General features: G+C 39.5%; 1 protein-coding gene across 8 annotated transcripts in view; it reads left to right on the top strand.

Annotated features, from left to right (window-relative positions):
• ephb1 (EPH receptor B1) overlaps positions 1–21,075 on the top strand; it is an 802,587-nt gene that overhangs the window by 442,804 nt on the left and 338,708 nt on the right. For 5 of the 8 annotated variants that reach the window (XM_062976501.1, XM_062976500.1, XM_062976498.1 and 2 more), the window contains one exon: positions 198–1,444. The exons of 1 other annotated variant lie outside the window; for it this stretch is intronic. In XM_062976501.1, coding sequence (XP_062832571.1) covers positions 198–306 — 109 coding nt within the window. In that variant the 3' untranslated portion in view covers positions 307–1,444. Of the gene's footprint in view, positions 1–197; positions 1,445–3,197; positions 7,294–21,075 lie in introns of all 8 variants that reach the window. 2 more of the 8 variants (XM_062976499.1, XM_062976497.1) reach the window with 1 other exon arrangement.

Genomic DNA, 21,075 nt, shown 5'->3' with positions numbered 1-21,075 from the left:
ACTACATGAAAGGTCAACATTTTCAAGGAAGGTAAATAAGCTTCTTCGTCTCTTTTATGTTCAAGTATCAATCTTTCAGGTTACTTGGAATCATACATGTATTTCAATTGGCTGTTCCATAGATTGGCATGTTCAGATACCCAAGGAAATTACTGGCATTGATGCATGAACATGATTCTATCTCTTATTTTTTGCAGAGATCTTCTAAGAATAGGAGTAACTTTAGCTGGACATCAGAAGAAGATCTTGAACAGTGTCCAGTCTATGAGAGTGCAGATGAGCCAGTCACCAACTTCAATGGCATGACGCTTTGTGTCTTCTTACTATAGTGTGAAAATAGAAGACAGGACTCAAGAGGGTTGGATGTGGGAGGGGAGGGTACGCTGACAAGACAGCGAGATGTTTGCAAAAGTTGGATTGCCTGAGAACTTTTTTTGAGCCACAGGCAAAAAGGACACAGGACGTGTTTCTAAGTGGCAACTTCCGTTTCTCACCAACACATTTACTGATGCCATGGGAAACAGCATATAAATAAGTATAAATATGTACAAATCATATATTTAAAAATCAGTGAAGACAAACCAATGTGTGTTGGGAGAAAAAGAGACTTAAATCCCACCACCAGTGAGCAGTAGTCAAGGGGCCAGTGGGGAAGAGAAAGGTATAACCCAGGGCAACCATCTTCAGCAGTTATATTCCTTTCCTTCTCTTAATTCTGTTCTAAGAGTCCTTCTTACCCACCCAATTCCCTCTTTTGCTCATAAACCATGGGGAATTTTCTTCAACTGTCTCAACAGCTACCTACTAGAATGTCAAGACATTGTTCCATCAGCTACCAAAGGACTTCACTGACCACTGCATGGGGGGATCCAGACCAATCCAGTTAATGTCTTCATATTGAAGAAGAGTTGTACCTTCAATAGAAAACCTTGTTTTTTTCTTTTGCTTGCATTTTTTTGCAAAAAGGGAAAAAATCCTCATATAAAAGAAAAAAAAGGTGTTCCCACAAGTGCGTGCGTGTGCGTCTGTATGTTGTCAACTTAACTGTGGAGTCACTCACTGCTTGTCTGTAGCAGAAAAACAACAAAGTGAGACTGGCGGATGAGAAATCTATCACCTTCAGGGAAATTGGGGATTTGGTGGGAGACAGATGCGATGTCCTTTGCTTTCAGTCTAAATCAACTGTGCATGGAATGTGTAACGGGAAACAAAACAGGAAAGCAAATGAATTCATAGGAGGAAGGAAGTGGAAGAGTGGACTATGCAACAAGGGTTTCGTGTGGAACTTTTAACAGGATACATAACCGTAGAGGCGATGGGACAGAAGAAGGCTTCATCCTCTAGTATTCCAGGGTCCAGAAGAGGAGCTTCATGGATCTTTTAGTTCCATTGTATGGGCCTAAGGATGTTGATATCTATTGATGTTGATTTTATGGCATCAGAGGTAGGTTGCTCTATTGCCCTTGCCCTCCCACCCACCCACATCTATCACCCCATCTCTTCATTGTATGTGGTCTCTCATTATTTCTACAACAGTCTATCTTTCTTCAAGCTCTTCTTTTTTATAATTGGTTTTATTGTTAACTTTGTTACTAATTCCATTACTCATTTAAATTGAATGAGTTAAATTAGCACCTCCTTACTTACTTCTGAGTGTTTTAAGGAAGAAGAGTGGTATCTTCTCTTAATGGAATATGTGGGGAATTTATGCAAATGAACCATCCCTCAGTGAGGCTTTTAACTAGGCTATATGTGTTCTAATTGTATGCTACCACCATCAAAGGGGCATACCCAGCTGTCAACTTGCACTTCACACTAGCAACACAAAAGGTAGGTGCAAGTGGCTCCTCCTTCCAAAGCAAACCTAGAAATGCTGCTTGCTTGCAGACCCAGAAGAGATCTAGCAGATCATATAAGTCAATCTCAAAGTTTGGAAAAGTTACTTTATTGGTTTGCTGCTCCTGAAATTTCCCAGCCTGAACTTGCAGTTCAAATATCAATTCAGGGATTCCTTACCTTAAGTTCCTCTATTCACAGTTATCATACTTTGGCACCACTTTAACTGCCATGCTCTTATCCAATGTTTCCTGGGGTTTGAAGTTACTTAGAGATGCTTAGACCTCTCAACTAGAAAGCTATAATGCTGCAGTTCAGGGAAATGGAGTAGAAATCTCCAGAGGGGAGTGCTAAGCATCCCTCACTAGACTATAAAGCCCAGGATTTCATAAGATAATCATGGTAGTTAAGTGCTATCAAACCACTATAATTATGAAATGTGGCTGCACTCCTAAACTTAAAGTGTGTCTTACCAATGACTTTATGAAAAAATATTTTACTTCAGACAAAAATGATTTTACTCCTTCACTAGACACCTTGGCCCAAGCGAGTTCATTATCCATGTCTTTTCATGATGCATTTGAGTTTTAAAAATAGTTGTAATCCCATGGTAGAATAAGACACATACCATTGCTTACATGAGTTTTATTTCCTCTTAAAGGAGGTCATGAGTTCTTGTACTCATCCTCCACACTGGTGAATGCTAATCTCTGAGAGTCTTGCATGCATGCATGAGTATGATCTCACACATACCTCCTTCTGAACATTAATCATCAATATATGTAAGAGAAATATTGGAGAACCATCATCTTTTGAAGTACAAAATCCTTCTGTACAGACAGGCAACACTCCAAAAAAGAAATGTGTGTCAGCTAAAGATGGCTGAACAAAACCTATAAACATAACAGAAGCAAACATGAGAAAATATGTATCACACTAGTCAAACTGGAAAGTGTGTTACCTTTATCTCCTCTGTGTTTGTCTCATTCATATTTTTGCAACTATAGTTTCTTTGTGAGAATATGTCTGGGGTAAGTAAAAAAAATATTCTAAATGTAGGTATGTTAAAATGATATGTCATCCTCTCCAAACATCTCTCTCCACTTGTTAGCTCTTCTTACATCTGGGAATTGCATAGCCTCTTATTCAGTATCAAAACATGGCAGCTGCTATCATTGCAGTCACTTCATCCTCATATAGTTCTAAGGATCTTGTTTATTTCAAACCAGGAACGGAATAATGTTATGGAAGTTATTTTGATTTTTGATTTCATTTTGATGCTTTTAAAATGGAGCACCCATATTGGCACCATCCAACTCTGATGTTATTGGTTCTGTCCCTCTCTTCTTTTGGATCTTTAGGAAAGCCCTGAGACAGAACATTAAGTAGGATAAACCAGGTTCTGAAAGAGCTATGAAATACATGAAGTACACAGGATTACCATTTCTACCTTATGACGACTTTGGTATATTTCTTGTCTTACTTGAATCATCAGAGGCAATTTGTTCTGGATGCCTGCGACTTTTGAGTACTATAACACTTATAGATTTGAATTAATCTGCAAAGAACTAATGAAGGAATAGTTTTAACTTATGGAAGTTATTTGAACTAGGTGATCTCTTTCCATTGTAAGTGTTGAATGTATGGCACAGAAAGGTGTTTGTGAAAAACAGTAGCATAAAAGAGAAATGAGGTGCCAGATAATCTCTAGGAATTTGCTACAAAAAAGTGGGGTCATACAATCTTATTTACATCTGTGGCATTTGATTGTTTTAGGAAAGCTGCCTGCAGCCCAAGTCAGAACTAAATGCTAACAAGATGCAGAAAAATGATGTTTTATCTTACCCTAGACCAACTGAGAAAAAGTCCCTTGTTTAACAACACAAGGGAGTGTTCTTTGCCTTGTCTGATAGCCAGCCATGAATCCCATTTGGAGTACTGAGCACAAAAATCTGTATTCAAGTATATTGTCAAACCAAATACAGCATGCAATGAAAAGGTGTTTTCTGAATATTAATCTTCTGTACCAGTCTATTGATATTCATACAAGGGGGGTTGAAGGAGCTTTTGTGCTTGTTTCACAAGATTTTGCTTTTATTAGGATATATCAAAAGGTATTAAAAGCATGATGACAATGACTCGGGCTATAAATAGGCAATTCTTTGGGGAAATATGGTTGCTAATTTAACAGAGTAGGTAATAATATTGGGTCATGGCTCTGAAGACCTAGCTGGCATCATCTCAAAGGTTTATTAGACTTGCCGAGACACAGCCTATTGTAAGTTGATTGTAATGATCGTATACAAAATTCAGCTCCTGGTGATCTTTGGCAAGCATAATTTCTCAACCACTTCCCAATATGGGCAGACATCAAACCTCTGACTTGTCAAAAGCCTACCTGGCCTGATTCCAACATGAGAAGAAGTGTGAGAGAAGCACTGGTTTCACTGCTTTCCTCTGTCTGCATCCTGTTTATTTTTTCAAACTTTTGTTTTAGCAGATTCCTACTCATTGAAATCAATGGGAGGATACTTATCTGTACCAGCTCCAAGGCAGACATATATCAGGAACTGCTGTGAGTTTAGCTCAGCAGACTAGGTGAAATACTGGTATATATTTTTCAGAGTCAAAATTTCTTCTGCAGCATCTACTACCCATACTCCCCATGTGATACTTTTCATCCCTCTCTGATACAGAAAGAGAAGCACCAGCCACAGATATTTCCACAATGGGTCAGAAAGGGCTTTCAAACTTTGAAAGTCATCCAAAGCTAGACATTTACATCTAATATATGGGGTGGTTGATGTGATGCTCTCCCAGGGCCATAAGACTGTGTCTCAGAAAGACATAATTCATAGCGATGTAATTCACAAAGTGAACTTCTAAAAAGTTATACCCAAATATTGTATTACTGTACTTAGAATTTTTTTCTATTCTGTTTCTCTTAGCATTTCAGATATTTTTGCATTATTGATTTATACAGTGAAAGATTTTTTCCTCTAGTGATGTGGTTTACAGCTCTAGCAGTGTACAAATAATTAATCACCCACACAGCAACTATGCAAGAAAAGGGTAAAGAAAAATATGCCTTTAATTATGCAGGGGTTACAAAGAGATTCTGCCAATCTCGATAAAGATGTGGTGCAGAGAGAGACTCCTCCAAATACTCAGTGGAGGACTAGCGAGATAGGTATGAGAAAGGGACCTTTCCAAAATAAAATGAGTAAATAAAAATATACCTTTCACTGAGCACTTGGAGACATGCCTCTCCCTTTTTCCCTGAGGATGTTGTTGGATGCTCTCCAGTATTTGCTTCTGACAACAAAGGAGATACTTTCAAGACTTTGTGGGTTGCAATCATTCTGTACAAAATAGACACTAATTAATGTATATTTTCCTTGCGAGATGCTGTTCAGGTTGCTCTGCAGCCCTTTCACAAATCACAATGATGTCACTTGGACTGCCATGGCAACATCTTATAGAACCTTGTGGTTTGTAGCTTTCCAGCGGAGAATTCTAAATATCCCTCTCTTAATTACAAATCCCAGGATTTCATAGACCAGAACTATGTCTGTGAAAATGGAATCTGTATCTTTTTGGAATTTTATGGAAACATAATTGTGAAGAATGACAAGGCCCCTGGTTAGGTTTGAGATGCATACGTTTAGCATAGATAAGACCTTTTGATCAAAATGGGACTATAAATTATGCTTTGATCAGTGCACAAATAAAGGTACAAGGCATGATATAATGGAAATAAATGGCTACTTAATATATGGCACATAAATGTGCCATAGAGCAAATCGGACCTGAGCAACAATTAAAATCCAAAACAACGAAATTAAGATTTTCATGCTTTAAACATATAATGAGAAACTGTAGTCATTTCAAGACACTATGATGTTGAGTAAAGTAGAAGATAGTAGGAAAGAAGAAAGACCACTCTATAGATGGATTGATTCAATAAAGGAAACCATGATCACAAGATCTCGTTGAGGTCTCTTGTTTGTAGACGTAACATGAGTGAAAGCTGACTTGATGGCAAATAGCAACAAAAACAAAATATAGAATACAACAATATTATTGTGCTTCATTAGAAATTGAAGGAAGAAATATTTCTTGATTCTTTAGACAACAACTACCATGTACTTTTTGATATGACATGTCAGGGCCGTACCCAAAAAAAATTCTTTTTTTTGGGGGGGGGGGGGGTTGAAACTTTTTTATGTGAATCCTGAAGAGTAGTTCCATAATGCAAAATAATTTAGAAATCAGGCTCCATCGATAAAATTCAGTGGACACTCAAGACAGAAAAACTTTAGTTGACACTCATGGAGATTTGGTTAATCAGTTAAAATTCATGAGTAAACCAGTTTTTTTTAAAAAAAAAACTGAAAATTTTCAGGGGGGGTTGAACCCCTAATCCCCCCCCCCTTGGCAACAGCCCTGTGACATGTATAACAAGGTCAGGGTGAATGGGGAAGTAAAGGAAATTGCCAAACCCAAACTGCATATATCAGATGATGGGATGGGGATATGAAACAGTTAATTTCTCTCCCTATTTCCAGCCTTCCTTCAACCTCTGTGCCTCTTGCTTCTCCACTTGTCTTATCAGCCCTGGTGCTAAAATGTCTGACTGGGCCACAGTGAGATCACAGCAACACTTGGCTTGGTTGTGGTTGATTGATCTCACCAGGAGGTGATAAACATTCTTGTTGCTGTCGTTTTCTTAGTTCTGTAAACTGACCGAGAAATATGTTTGAAGGGTGGTATGTTAAGTACATTCCCAGACAGTCTGCAATCCTTACTATTGTTAATCATTTGTTCCAATGCTTATTAGTCATAATGAAGGTTGTTTCTTCCAGTATTTCTCTCAATACCAGCTGCTGGGGCACAGGAGCAAGAAGGTATTTGTTAGGCATACGGTTGGTCACTCTGGGAGTAGGATGCTGGACTCAAAGGGATTTTGGTCTAACCCATCAGGATTGTTTAGCTTCTTATTGACCTCAATGAACACTACATGGAGGAGGGCTGCTCTGAATTTCTAGCCCCGGGTTTCCTAAGATAAAACATTGCTATGGCCACTGTTCCACCTTGCCAGTTCTGTTCCTTGATTAAGGAACCTATTGGCATTTCATTCCTCTCCCTGGATTCCACAGAAAGCCATTTCTCTGGCTGCATCTTTTTCCTACTTGCTGTTTATCAATTTATCTATTTACCAATTTCACCTTTCGCTTTATTTCCTTTGACTGACTCTGTCTTGTTCCTCCTTGTTCTCAGTCATGTCTTTAAATCTATAAAATGGTTTTCAATTGTCAGCTTCATTTCTAAGATTTCTATGGCAACAGCGAATTCCCATCCTATTCTTCTCTCTGCCACCCCCCCCCCCCAATCCTGGTTGGCCCCCCTTCCAGGCAGCGGATATGCTGCAAGAATACTGACAAGCTGTAACGCCAGGTAATTTATCTCACAAAACAGACAGCTGTAGCAAAAGGAGGGGGGAGAGAGAGAGAAGGGTGGCAGAGAAGTTGGGAGGGAGGGGACGCATTATAGAAACAGAAGTAGGAAAGAGGTTGTGGTCATGGGCTTTGTAGGGCTGACACCTCTGTTTAAGTAGGAATTCAGACATTCAGTATTCCAGAAAGTGCTCACACACCCCTTATAGATATGGACAGATGGTGCGGTGTTTGTTACATGGCTGTTTATGATTCAGTGGAGCACTGTAAAACTATCGTTGCAGCTCAGGAGTCTGAGGGGCACACCTGGCAGGATAGGCATTTTGTGACAGGCAAGGCAGAGCGGTATATTGGGCACTGACTGCCATATACTCAATGGTGTGAAAGGTAGGAGCATTGGATGTCTTTGCTTCCATTTTTTGGCAACAAGCAAGCACCTCGGGTGCAGGCCTTCTCTTTACTTCAGAGTCCATGGGCAAGCATGGAGGCTATGCCAGTGTTTTCTCTTTCTCTGTATTTATCTTTGTTCGCTGCATTCCCAGAAAGGCCGAGCAAGCAAGCAAGCGATGGAAAGGTTACAAAGGAGGCTGTTTTCTGATAACAGTAATTCAAATTGGATGACAGAGTGCATAGCTGGCAGCCAAGGGAAGTCAATCGCTTTCATATCGGAGATAATAAATGCTGCAAGAATTGTGAGCGGAGTCCATATGCATAGCATTATGATGCGCCTCTTTATAAATAAAGGAAATATATTTTATGCTCTTTAATGACCTTCAAATTAACAGCTCTTTGAAAGCACTTATGTATATTTAATTTGAAATGCTGCTGAAAGCCTGAGTGCTGATCGCAGTGCAAGCAGCAGGCAGCCAGTTTTTAAATAAGAGTAAACTCGGGCCATTATTTCTCAGCCTGTCAGGTTTCCCTGGATTTAATGTACCAATTTTGAAAAAAGAGAAACCCCTTTCTTTCCTCTTTTGTGCTCTCCGGGATCCTTCATTGTCGGCAACAGCAGTCTTAGACTATATTTAATTGTCCTGCCCTACCTTTTGTGTGTGTGCTTCATACTGTGTCTTTTGAGTAACAGCTTTAACTGATGGGTCACTTTTAGGTATACAAAGGATGAGGCTCCTTGGTGACCTGGACAGCGTGTACTAGTTTATGATTACTGATGGATCATTATGGGATTATTTCCTGTAATGAAATGTGCAACTAGGCTGGTGTCTGATATTTATGGCACAAAAGGTACTTTGTGCTGTAGACTTTTGAAGTATTCCAGCCTTCTAGTGTAGACAAAGGGAATGCTCCAGCATCTCACACAAGCTGGGGACCTCCTTATCTGTGAACAAAAATGCTTTATACAGAGTAGATATTTTCTCAATGTGTCTGTAGAGCATTTGTTCCCATAGTCAAAACTGGGATGTTTCCATATCATAAATCTCTGGACTACGACCAGAAAACCTGGACAAAACCACAGTAACACATAAATATAAATGTATAGAGAACCAATGTAGAGAGGGCAAGTGAACTCTTATCTTTTTTTACCTTTTTAAAATGCTCTTTTACCCCACAATGAAAGTGCATATTTTGAGAAAATGTATTTTGAACAACTTCTTAGAACAGTTTTTCTTTTTTCCAAATTAGATTTCATACAATCACATTTTTTCATCATAGGACACAGTACAAAACCCCCAGCAAGTATCCCATGGGCCTATGTAGTCAGATCCTCTATTATATCACAGAGGAAGCAAAACAAATAATGGTGTTTGGCGGAGACATCCCAATATCTAAAAGCAATCTTCCTTCTGCATTGTGGCATCTCCATCTTATGTTTCCTTCTGTTTGAAAGGAATTAATTCTGGAGAATGCTACACTTATTTCCGCTATGCAAAGGAATAGGAGAACAACGCAGAAGTTACATTTCCATTAGTTTCATTATAGGCAGATTTAGGTATTGGGAAAAAGTTGGTGATTTAGGCAAAGGCAAAACCCTACCTGATTTAGGCAAGGGCAAAATCCCATCTGAATTATTGCTTTTATATTTATAATATAAAATAGATATCTTACAGCACTGTGAAAACCTTGTCTGTAAAAGACAAATGTGCACCTCCCCCCCCCCCCCCCCCCCCGATCACAAGGTATAATCCAGCAGCCTTCCCACCAATTGTAGGAACAATGTTCATAATACAATGAGCTGGCAGAGAAACTGGAGTCTGTAGCTGATTTTGATTCTATAGGAGTTTTCCAGCTGGCAAGGACAGGGAACACAGAGCATCATTTATGCATTATGGTTTTGGGCCAATTACTATGATTACTGCTGCTGATTTGCAACTGCAAGCTACCCATTTGCAATTTGAGAATGCAAGGTAGATTTTCCTTTGAACTGTAAATGTTCCTAATAAGTTCTAACTGAAATGTGTTCTCTTGGAAAACTGTCAAATCTTTGGGTTCCCTTTTTAGAATTTCATTTTCAAACTGTAGCGAATGAATCTTAATGTGAACCGGCTCCCCACATTGGGCCTATTTGTATGTTTTGGTAGCAAGCAAATCAATTTGTAAAATGTAAAAGATTTTGCTTTTCTGATCGGAGGTTAACTTGTGCACTTCAACTGGGCATTTTGCATCTGGTTCCCATTTAAAGCTCTGAGTAAGTAATAGGAGGAGATCTACATAAATGTTATTAATATGCATGTCATAATCTGATTGGGGGCTCTCATTCACAGAATGTTGCCAAGATGGAAGGTTTCCAATAACAGGCTGGCAGTCTTTCAAATTATTTTGAAAAGGAAGTGAAAAACCAACAGAAGACTCCTTGAATCTTAAAAGATAAAAAATGTTGCAAAAAGATTCACGAAAAAATTCCCATTTCTGGTCCATGCCATATTTAAATGCATATTGTGCTTAGCAGGTAAAAGCTGGGGGTATTTGTTAGAAAAGAAGAGGTGAAAGATTAGAATCAGGAAAGAGGCAGGGAGACTTCTCAGATAAATGGCACCTATGTAAGAAATGAGTTCTTTCAACCTTTTCTTCATATCATTTCAACTTTCTTTGATGTTTTTCTTTCCCACTGTATGTGCAGTACCCCATATATCCTCCCTCATCCTTTTCTTGGACCTTTCAGGAAAAGTCAACATATTCAGAACCAGTACACACTCATTTTAGGAAACTAAAACTCAACTTCTGGCGTTTACTTATATAATTGGGAATGGCCCATAGCATAACATGAGAGTTGGCTCCTCCTGCCACAATGTTATGATGTTAGTGTGTCACATCTGTGAGAATGGGTTAATGGGTTATTCTTACAGGACCAAGTAAATCATACTAGCTTTTAAAAGGAGAGGGAAAAGGTGTGTCAGGAGAGAATACTAACAACGGAGATGGGGTGGTTAACATATGAGGCAAGACATGCCATCTGCCAGATCTCTTCAAAACTGAAAATGGAAACATACAAAAAGGCAATAAACTTTATGGAGTAAAATATCAATTAGGTGTCCCTAGCAGCTTGACTACATATTGCACCCATCATGTGAAAAGAAGACAGATTGTGGCAGGTAAGAATTCTGAAGGTGCTTCTAGAGAAACAGCTCTTGAGGAAACCACAGAAGTGTTTGCTTTAACATCAAGCTAAGTGTGGAGGAGGAACTGTTGGCCAACAGAGTTTTCTTTGTTAGTATCTCACTCAGTTATTCCTTTGCTTCTTACAGTTAAGAGAAATTAACTGGATGAGATAATGAGAGGAAGCTGTTGGATAGGAATTCTTATTTCTCCCTCAGGTTTGAAGGAAACCTAAAGACAAATGCTTCTAAACTTTTGATGAGCATTAGCTGGCTAAAGGGTGCCTTTAGAGTTCTCAGTAGCTGTGACATGAAGATTACACCTCATATGGTGAGATTAACATGGAACCCAATTGAGAATCTCAGCTTTTAGTGTGAAAGTTTGGAAATGACGTGACATCTCTTTATAAACTTCAATTAGAACCTCACCACCAGCATGCTTTTTCAAGCCAGGTGTGCTATTTTTAGTCAACTGAAGAAACTTGACTTTGAATACATGAAAATGCATTTTAGTGGGCCCTCCACATTTTCGGGTTTAACATTTGGAAATTAGATTATTCACACATTTGATGAATATGTTCTTCAGTGGGCTCTATGGTAAATTTGCTCCAGAAATTGATCATAAGGTTGTTCTGGAGGACCTAGCAATTCCTAGAGAGTTGTTCTCTTAGATGACAAAATAGGATTTATATTTGCATTTTTACCATTTTTACAGTAGCCCTGCACCCAAACCCTGTGAATTTTGAGGTTTTAGTAAATTTGCAAGTGGATATTCAGTGAACAAATTAGTGGCAGAACTACAAAGAGCTACTAAACCTTATATTTTCAGAATTTGATCTTATGTTATGCTGAATTACCCCTTCGGTGGCTTTACAATATAATCCTCACCTCAATTTTTATTTCTTTCTCCCATGAGCACAATTTGCGCATACTTTTTGCTTCCATTAGAAACATATCACCCTGGGAATAATAGTACTCAAGTTAGCTAGGTTACACCATAAATGAATTTGTCCCCTTGGCTTCCTGATTATCCTCAGGGGTCTCATTAGGCAACTGAACCCTTGTTTTGAAGGTGGGGAGAAGGGATGAAAATGATGGTTAACATCAGTGCAATTCTCCATGCTAATTAGCAATGAGTGGAACTGACAGCATGAAATACAGCCCATGCCAAGAGCTATGCTGCAGAAGAAGGATGCCCAGAGAGTATCTTATCTAAAATGTAAATTGTGCTTCCCTAAGACTATCAGGAAGATGAGGAATTGGTACAAAACACCCCCAACATATTCTCAAATGAATAATAGTAGTCTCCAAATGTTATTAAAATAGAGTAACATTTTAGAGAGGAGCTCAAACAACATAATATTGGTTTTGGACATATTTCATTGTTGATTGTTCCCTTGTGGAATAAAGAGCACTAATTTACTAGTAAGCGATCCCAAGGTTCAGCATTAATAGATCAAATCATAAGCATGCCTTGCTTTGGAATACCCTCCAAGCACAATTAGAGCACATTGGATTCATGTGATTGTGTGCTCTAATGGACTTTTCTTCCTCTCTCATAGGCTCTGAATTTTGGAACTGGTGACAGACTAGCAAGGTAACTTGTCAATTTTGCTTGCAATCTCTTGTGAGCAAAATCATTGACTAGCTAGCTTTCTCAAGGCCATTCTCCACTCTTCTTATTTCACCATGTTTTGCTGACAGTCTTGATGTTCCTTTCTTTGGAGCTGGCATTATCAAACTGTTCCTCTAGCTGTTTGAACCTCCAACTCCCAGAAGTCCTGACCATTGAAGAAAATGTCAAAAGCTTCTGCGCAGGTCCGCAGCTTGGGGGTCCTCCTGGATTCGGGGCTGACGCTTGAGGATCAGGTGTCAGCCGTGGCCGGGAGGGCCTTTGCACAACTAAAACTTGTGCGCCAGCTGCGACCATACCTCGAGAAGTCTTATCTGACCATGGTGGTCCATGCCTTAGTTACCTCTAGACTGGACTATTGCAATGCGCTCTACGTGGGGCTGCCTTTGAAGACGGCCCGGAAATTACAACTAGTACAGCGATCGGCAGCCAGGCTTCTAACTGGAGCGAATTACAGGGCACGTTCAACGCCTCTGTTTAAGGAGCTCCACTGGCTGCCATTTATTTTCCGGGCCCAATTCAAGGTGCAGGTTATCACCTACAAAGCCCTAAACGGTTTGGGACCCACCTACCTTAGAGACCGCATCTCCCCCTACGAACCCGCACGTTCTCTTCGCTCGTCGGGGGAGACCCTCCTCTCGCTCCCACCACCCTCGCAGTCGTGGTTGGTGGGGACGAGAGAGAGGGCCTTCTCCGTCGTGGCCCCCCGGCTTTGGAACTCGCTTCCTAGAGAGATCAGGCAGGCCCCCACCCTCCTCTCCTTCCGTAGGAGCTTAAAAACCTGGCTCTTTCAAAAGGCCTTTGATACTTAATCTGGTGTTGGACTGATCGATCTGCCCATTTTATAATAGCCCCATTCTTGAGGTGTTGCCAATGCTATATTGCACTTTCTCCATTTTAACTGTGAAATTACCTTCCCCATTTCGGCCCATTTCGGCACATGTTGCACGTTGCCTGGGTTCTATGAATTAGTCTCCAGTGTTAATATTTTATGTTTTATGTTGATTTTAACGATTGTTTTTACTGTAATTGATGTTTTTATTGGATAACTGTTTTATTGCTGTGTTTTGATATTTGATTGTTTTATCGGGCAAGGCCCCATGTAAGCCGCCCCGAGTCCCTTCGGGGAGATGGGGCGGGGTATAAAAATAAAGTTATTATTATTATTATAGCTTCTGGGAACTGGAGGCCCAAACAACTAGAGGGCTGCAGTTTGAGGACACCTGCTTTAGAGGATTAGCACATCTACTTATTCTGTAGGTGTTTCTAAAGAAGAAACATAGACAGAAATTATTATGAGCACTGCAGTGACCAGCAAATAGGAAGTATGGAGAATGAGAATGTGTGTATATCTGTCTTTGCATAGAGTGGATCTATTAAGAGAGATGGTGACTGGAAGAACAAAATGTATTAAGAGAATATTTCACTAGATGCACTTGGGCTGGGCTGTAGCATAGCTGGTAAATCACCAGCAGTAATAAGATCTACCAACCAAAAGGTGGCCAGTTCAAAGCTTAGTCGGGGTGAGTGCTCAACTTGCAGCCCAGTTCACTGTTTACCTAAGCAGTTTGAAAACAGCTTATAAACTGTAAGTAGAGAAATTAGGTACCGCAAATTGCGGGAGAGGTATTTTATGACACCAATAACAACAACAACAACAACAACAACTTTATTGTTGTATCCCGCCCCATTTCCCTGAAGGGATTCGGGGCGGCTCACATGGGAACCAAACCCAAAATACACCACAAAATACAACAAGGTACATTTAAAAACATATGCATATAAAATCAAAGGCATATAAAATACAATAAAAACATACTCACAATTACCAATAGCCTTCTAGGCGTAGTGAACATAATCAGGATTGGAGGTAAGGCAGTAAGATTTATTTATGTACAATATCTTGCAACCTCTGAACTGGGCCAGAATAAAGTGAAATAGCTGGGTATAGGTGGAGGTGAAAGGACACCGTCAATTTGTGCAGAATCAGTCAAACGCACATCGAAATAGCCAAGTTTTCATCACTTTCTGGAATGTGGCCAAGGTGGGGTTAATCTAATTTCCCAAGGTAATATAAATATAAATCAATGTGGTCCAACCCGCGGCCCGTGGTCCACATGTAGCCCACCTATTCATTTTTGTTGGCCCTTGCCCTTCTTACTGGAAAAATATTTTAATTATATAATTAAATATTAATTATGTAATTCATTTTCTTTCTGGAATGTCTCTGGCCCTCACATTCCTATACTAAAGTTTGATTGTCCATCGGGTAACTAAAGGTTGGTCCACACTGATCTGAATAACAAGACCAGAAATGTGGTGACAGAAAGGAAGGTGGAAGGAGGAAGTCCTATTGGATTTTCACCATAGAGAATGAAGCAACAGCATCTCCTGTGACTGAACCTGAGCACAACCTCAACCTCCAAGGCACCAAACAAAAACCTGGGCTTCAAGACAACATATCTCCTTCTGTTTGTCTTATTTTGTTCTGTCCTGTCTCCAAATGGCATGGAATGTTTGGCGTGTATGTGTACCCTGAGCCCCATTGGGAAGATAGGGTGGAATATAAATAAAGTGTTGTTGTTGTTTTTTGTTGTTGTTGTTGTTGTTATTGAACTTCATTTTCCAGCTGCTTTAGCTCCCATAGTCAATGTTGTGAATGCAGAGAATTCAACATCTGAGAAACTCCACAGTTTAGACTCTTAAAGACACCTCAATCTGTTTGAGTTGCTCAGAGCTTAATAGAAACTAAGCACACACCTGAACTCCAAAGACAGTTCCATTACAATGCGACTATTTCTTTCTCTGTATTTTATGTTAAGCCTGAACTTGCAATCCTGTAACATAAAAATGTGTTTACTAAGAGTCACGTTGTTTGCTGCTCTAAACAAAGGTGATGAGTCTTCAGCATACCAACATCTCACTTATTTGTGTAATATCTACATTTTTATGCTTTTGTTTTGCTTCCCTTGTGTGTCTCAGTTTTACTGAAATGATCATATTGTCACCAAGCCTTCATTAGGTCAAAATGAGTTCTATAGCTATGGAACATACACTGAAAAGACTGTAGCTTCTTAGAAATTGTGAATGTATTGAGAAGGTTACATTTTATAGGAGGTAAAATGAATAATTTACCATGTCCTTTCATCATATCTGTGGTTGATTACTGTTAAATCTCCTAGACATTAAAAAAAATCTGAAGTATCAGGAACTCATCAAATTTAGAGTGGCTGTTGACTTATTGAAAATTGTTGAGAGGTGAAGGAGAAAATCTGGTTGCTGTATCAAAGCTTAAGGATTCTTCATTCACGGCTAGCTCCCTTAGTAATCCTTATCATTGTCTGAACCTAGCATTAAGCTGCCAGTTTGAAGGAAGGAATTGCAGGGTGCCTAGTTTAGTACATATAGAATGGTTCCTGAGAATTATGTGATTTGTTTAGGGAAGAAAATCAAACTGTAGGATAATACAAACCCAGCTGGCCCTGATGATTAGTGGGATACAAATCTGTAGATTGTGGCGCAAAGGTTAGCCTTAAATCCCACAATGTGGCTCAAAAACCTTAAAGAGTAGAATTACATGTTCAATCACAATACTTCTTGAAAGCTTAGCAGCTCCTTTTTTGCAAGCATTTGTGAATTACAGAAAGATGCATGTATTGACTTCTTTGCTTCCATTCTCCTTAGCAAAAAATTCTCTCTCTTCCTGTCCCTCAAAAACAGAGTTTCTGCCTTGTGTTTGCACTAAATATGAAATTGGAAGTGATCTGAATGAGGAAGCATCTGCTGAGGGAATAGCAGGTCTGAAAAGGACTTGTTCATCTGCCTCAAAATTGCTATTTCCCAGACAGTTTAAGATTTACCCAATGTCTATATAGTCCAAATAAAATGAACTCACCTTGAAATCACTGAGAGAAGTCCACATTTCAGATGAATGATTCTGTGGCAAAAGCACTGCTTTTGGTAATTAATCTGGCACAAGGAGAATTATTTATTTATATCCGATATTTTTACCCTGCCCTTCTCCCTGAGGGGAAGGAATTACAAGTTACTCTGGAGCTCCCAGGAATGACTCTGAATGAATAGCTGAATTGGGTCGAGGTTTTATTCCAGGGCCCTTGTGGATATCTAAATCCATGGATGCAGAAGTCCCATTATGTAAAATGGTGTCTCTTTTACAAAATGGCAAAACCAAGGTTTGCTTTTTTAGATTCTTAAAAATGTTTTCAAATGGTTGTCAATTGATGATTGAATTTGTGAGTGCAAAATCTGTGGCTAAGGAGGGCTTTCCACATTTTCAGTGGTTTTGTGTGACTAGAAGCCCAGGTACACAGAAGATATAAGGATTCAGAATTCTACATTTAGGATTAAGAATTTTGTAGAGGCTCATCTTGTGCAGAGCATGCCTATATACATCATGAGTGCATTAAGATATCTTTTATTCAGGGAGGCAGAGGTTGAAACAGTTTTGTTATTAAAGCTGTTAAAGCTGTGAGACAGATAGTATGACTATGCTGTCTAGGATATTCTAGAAGTCATAGTGCAAAAACACAATCGTTCCAAATCTGGTGGGAAATGTGGAGGCTAATCTGTCATTGATTGCCTCCTCTTCACTCTGGAATACATTCAGTGTATCCTTACCATGGTCATCTGAGGGCCAGAGGGGTGAAATATCGAGTGGCTACATTCCCTCCATGCCAAACCAGAATTGGCACAGGGGGAGTATGGCCACTGGCTATATGGCCCTCCCTCACCCCCTTTTCTAAACAACTTAAAAGTAGAGAGTTGCTATTGCTGGAGGCTTCGAAGTGCTTTGTTGCACTGAGAAATGATGCAACAGAGCTTTCAAGAAGGGAAGAGGGAGCCCAAACAACAGGAAAAGCAACCCCCAAGAGTCAAGACCCACAGGGCCCACACCTGCAAAATTCAGATCTTATTGAAAGGTCTGGATCTTTGCAGGTGTTTTTTTTTAACCCAGGTAAACCTGGAAATCCAGGTTTACTCAGAGTTAAACCAGATTAGCCTGAAGCATCATTTGGACACCTCAGGCTAATTTGCAAGCAATCATGGCCTTTAGGCCTGTGTATAAGGGCCTTGAGCTTGTGCTGCCAGCCTTTCCATGCAAATAATTTCTAATATTAACCTTAATCTAATTGGTAATCCCAGCTGGAGTAGATTCAATGAACCAATTGCTGAATTTCTGGTCAAATATTGGTAAATCCAAATGAAGGAATGAGTCTAATTGGAACTGGCTGGATTTAGGCCATTTTGCAACCATGTAGACTAGCTTTGTATTGCATTTTCTTGTTCTTTTTACTTTAATGCTACATCTATTATCTCTCATGATTTTGAATATATTGTGTGTGCCACATTTTCATTTATGAAGATTGAGTCAGGCTCCATGTATAATCCCATATTGAAGCTGCATATAATGCAATTCAACTGCATAGCACTACATAATATGAGTCTATATTAAACATATAATGCAGTTTCATACTGCATTATATGGCAAAGTAGATGGGGACTCAGATATCTTCTGAATACATATGTAACCTGGAATTTGATTCAATATCTGCAAATGGAAAAAGCAGAAGGGGACCTGGCCTAATAGCAAGAATGATGTTTCATACTGCAATTACTACAGTCAGAATCCTGTTGGTGCACTATGCTGGAATAATAACACCAGTGTAGGCAGTAGGAGGTAAAAATAGCAGAAAAGTCGCTGTGAAGGAAATAAGCATTGGAGAAACAGGCAGTTTGAAGCCAGGTTTTGTCTGCCTTCCCTTGCTACCACCACATGACCCTGGAAGAAGTGCAATTGCTAGGGTGGTATGCCAACAGGATTCCAATTTCTGTGCCTGACTTGTGTCTTTTTGTCTCTTGTTTCTTATCCATTTGTAAGTACTTCTGAAAATTAACAAGCTCTTTCTCATACACACCTGGCAGGGGAGCAGGGTTAACAGTATGCTTCAACTTTTAACTAGGCGATGGCCTCCATTCAGAGAATCAAAGCTCCATTTGAGTTAATTGTGATTGTCAAATTATCCTCCTGTTAAGTGTGAAACTGCACTCTACTGACAATACGGTAGGTGTTCCCCATAGAGAAGACATTGTAAGGGCAACTAGCCAAGAAGTGTTTGTATGGACAATTAGAAGAAACAGTGGCTGTTCTGCCTTGCTCCTGTACCTACTCCTTCAGCTTACCTGTCTTCTAACCATCATTCCTCCATATTTTCAAGCACATTTCCAATTTATGCTACTTTTCTTTTCATCTTTGTAGTAATTTATTGCAGCATAGTAGCTCGATCTAAGTGACATAACATCGGTGTGCCATTCTACAAAGATACTTCCTCTACATCAGATTTGAAGCAGTGGATGCTGCATGGCTTAGATATTATATGATGTGTTAACAACACTTCGGATTTTTATTGCATCATTTAATCTCAAATAAATCTTAGTAATGTGGTTTTATCACTATTAGCTTTATCGCAGTCCCTCCTGAAACTGTTGCCTAAGCTTCAGGTCTGAGGTCGATGTAAGATTATTATATATGCCTGCTTCCACTATTAATATCTATAAAGGATATTCTTAAAAATTTGAGAGTCTGTTGTATGGTAAAAATCATTTCCTTAGTTTGTTTAAAAGACATATATAAGGTCAGCTAAGGCTGGCTTAGTTTTAATCCAACTTCTTTTTCCCACTTTACTCCTTTAAACATCCACAAACTCCTGCTTGATATGTGTTCCACCATTCTTCCACTCCAGCATATCATCAACCTCTTCCTCTCTTTTCCTTCATTCCTGTTATCTTCATATATTCTATTACTTTTTTCCCATTTTCAAAACAAATATGTTCACCTTTGATCTTGGGGAAAACAATAATTAACTCATTAAATTATTAATCCATTAGATTTCCATCTAGTTTATTTGAACATTGTAGATTTATTGATTAACATGGAAATTAATCTTACCTTTTACTGGATGAATTATTTTTAGTTGCTAGAATTTGTTTGGGTACTTTTCCCTCTGCCAGCTTCAGTAAAACATGAACGCCCAAGTAAAAGAAGGATTAGAACTAGAGTAAATCTATTAAATGGTTCTTTTCTGTCTTGTAATTTGCCTGCTACTTTGTGGATAAGAACAAAGAATATTGAGAGATCTTGCCTGGAATGGAATGCTGTGAGGATGCTGTGAGGATGGTATTTACCATGGATTTTAGTCTGTTAGGTCTATTAGTCCTAAAGGCTGCTGGGTCCCCCCTTCCCCATTTACAGGTGTGTATAGAAGTTGTTGGAGCCTTTCTGCATAGCGAGGGGGTGTGTGAGAATCTGCATAATAGAACAATGCATATTATTATTCTTTTTGTCTGGCCTCTGTTTTCATTCTTTTCCTCTGTATCAAGCTAGACAGTCAAAAGAGAAACTTGTTCTCTTACACTTTGTAAGATGCCATGTACTTTGATGCATTGTATTAGCAATAAAATAATACCTTCCATTCATCTTATGAGACACATTTAATTTTGGGCATAGTAAAAGGGAAACCTATTCCTTGTTTCAAAAACAAAGATCACTAAGAGAAGGACGCATCCTCCATGACAGTGTATACCTGTTTGATGTTTACAGGAGAAGGAATTTGATGCCCTCAATATGATTTGAAAAACCATACCCTGGCTGTTGTTTCTGCTGACAGCGTTCAAAGCACTGGCAGAGCCATGAAGAAATTAATGATATTCTATTTTATGACAAGACATTTTGAATGCAAGCACCATTATAGGTGGGGGATATAGGGCTTCATCACATGGGTGGTGGTGACATTCCTCTTCAGGGTGAGGCATGGGGTTCCTGTTTTAAGTTCGCTGGCCAGCAGGCCAATCACATGGAGGGAAGCAAGGAGTGCACATAGTGTGTGCAACTTCCCCTCATGGGGCTGACATGGATCTGGCAACACCGTGTTGCCAGATCCATGCCAGCTCCATGAGGGGAAGCCAAGCGCACTGCATATACTCCTCTCTTTCCTCAATGTGATTGGCCTGCCAGCCAGCGAGACTAAACAGGCAACGCAAGGACCCCATGCCTCGCCCTGAAGAAGAGCGCTGCCACCGGCCATGTGATGAGGTCCTAATTCTATCTGCGAACATAGGATACAAAAAAGGCCTTGGGGGTGCATGCAGACACAGGCTATACTTGCTCATTCTTTGCTCTAGATTATGCAAGAACCTTCTGCTTATGTCTTAATTTGTGCCTAGGCATTATCAGGGAATCACACTAATTTCAGCTGAGCTTTCATTAATTAGGTTTAGGATTATAGTGTTATAACCCTGTTATATGTGTGTGTTTTGCACACATACATAGCATGATTCTCTGAAATCACACTCATTTCCATTTCTGTTTCCTTGTTTTGCATTTATCCGTCTGCTTTCTACTCCCCCTTTTTCCCACTCCCCCTTTTTTTCTGGTGTCTTCCAGATTACTAAATAAAAGTTTCATTACTACCTAGGTTTGAAAAAATGATTTGATTTCAAAAGATGATGAATTTTAACAGAGGTGAAATGTCAGACACAGCAGGGACATTTTAAAGCATCAGTAACTTAGGATACTGGAGCA

Source organism: Anolis carolinensis, chromosome 3 (genome assembly GCF_035594765.1).
Source record: "Anolis carolinensis isolate JA03-04 chromosome 3, rAnoCar3.1.pri, whole genome shotgun sequence".
Classification (NCBI taxonomy): Eukaryota; Metazoa; Chordata; class Lepidosauria; order Squamata; family Dactyloidae; genus Anolis; species Anolis carolinensis.
The sequence above is the reverse complement of the archived record's forward strand: the minus strand, read 5'-3'. Positions and strand labels throughout refer to the sequence as shown.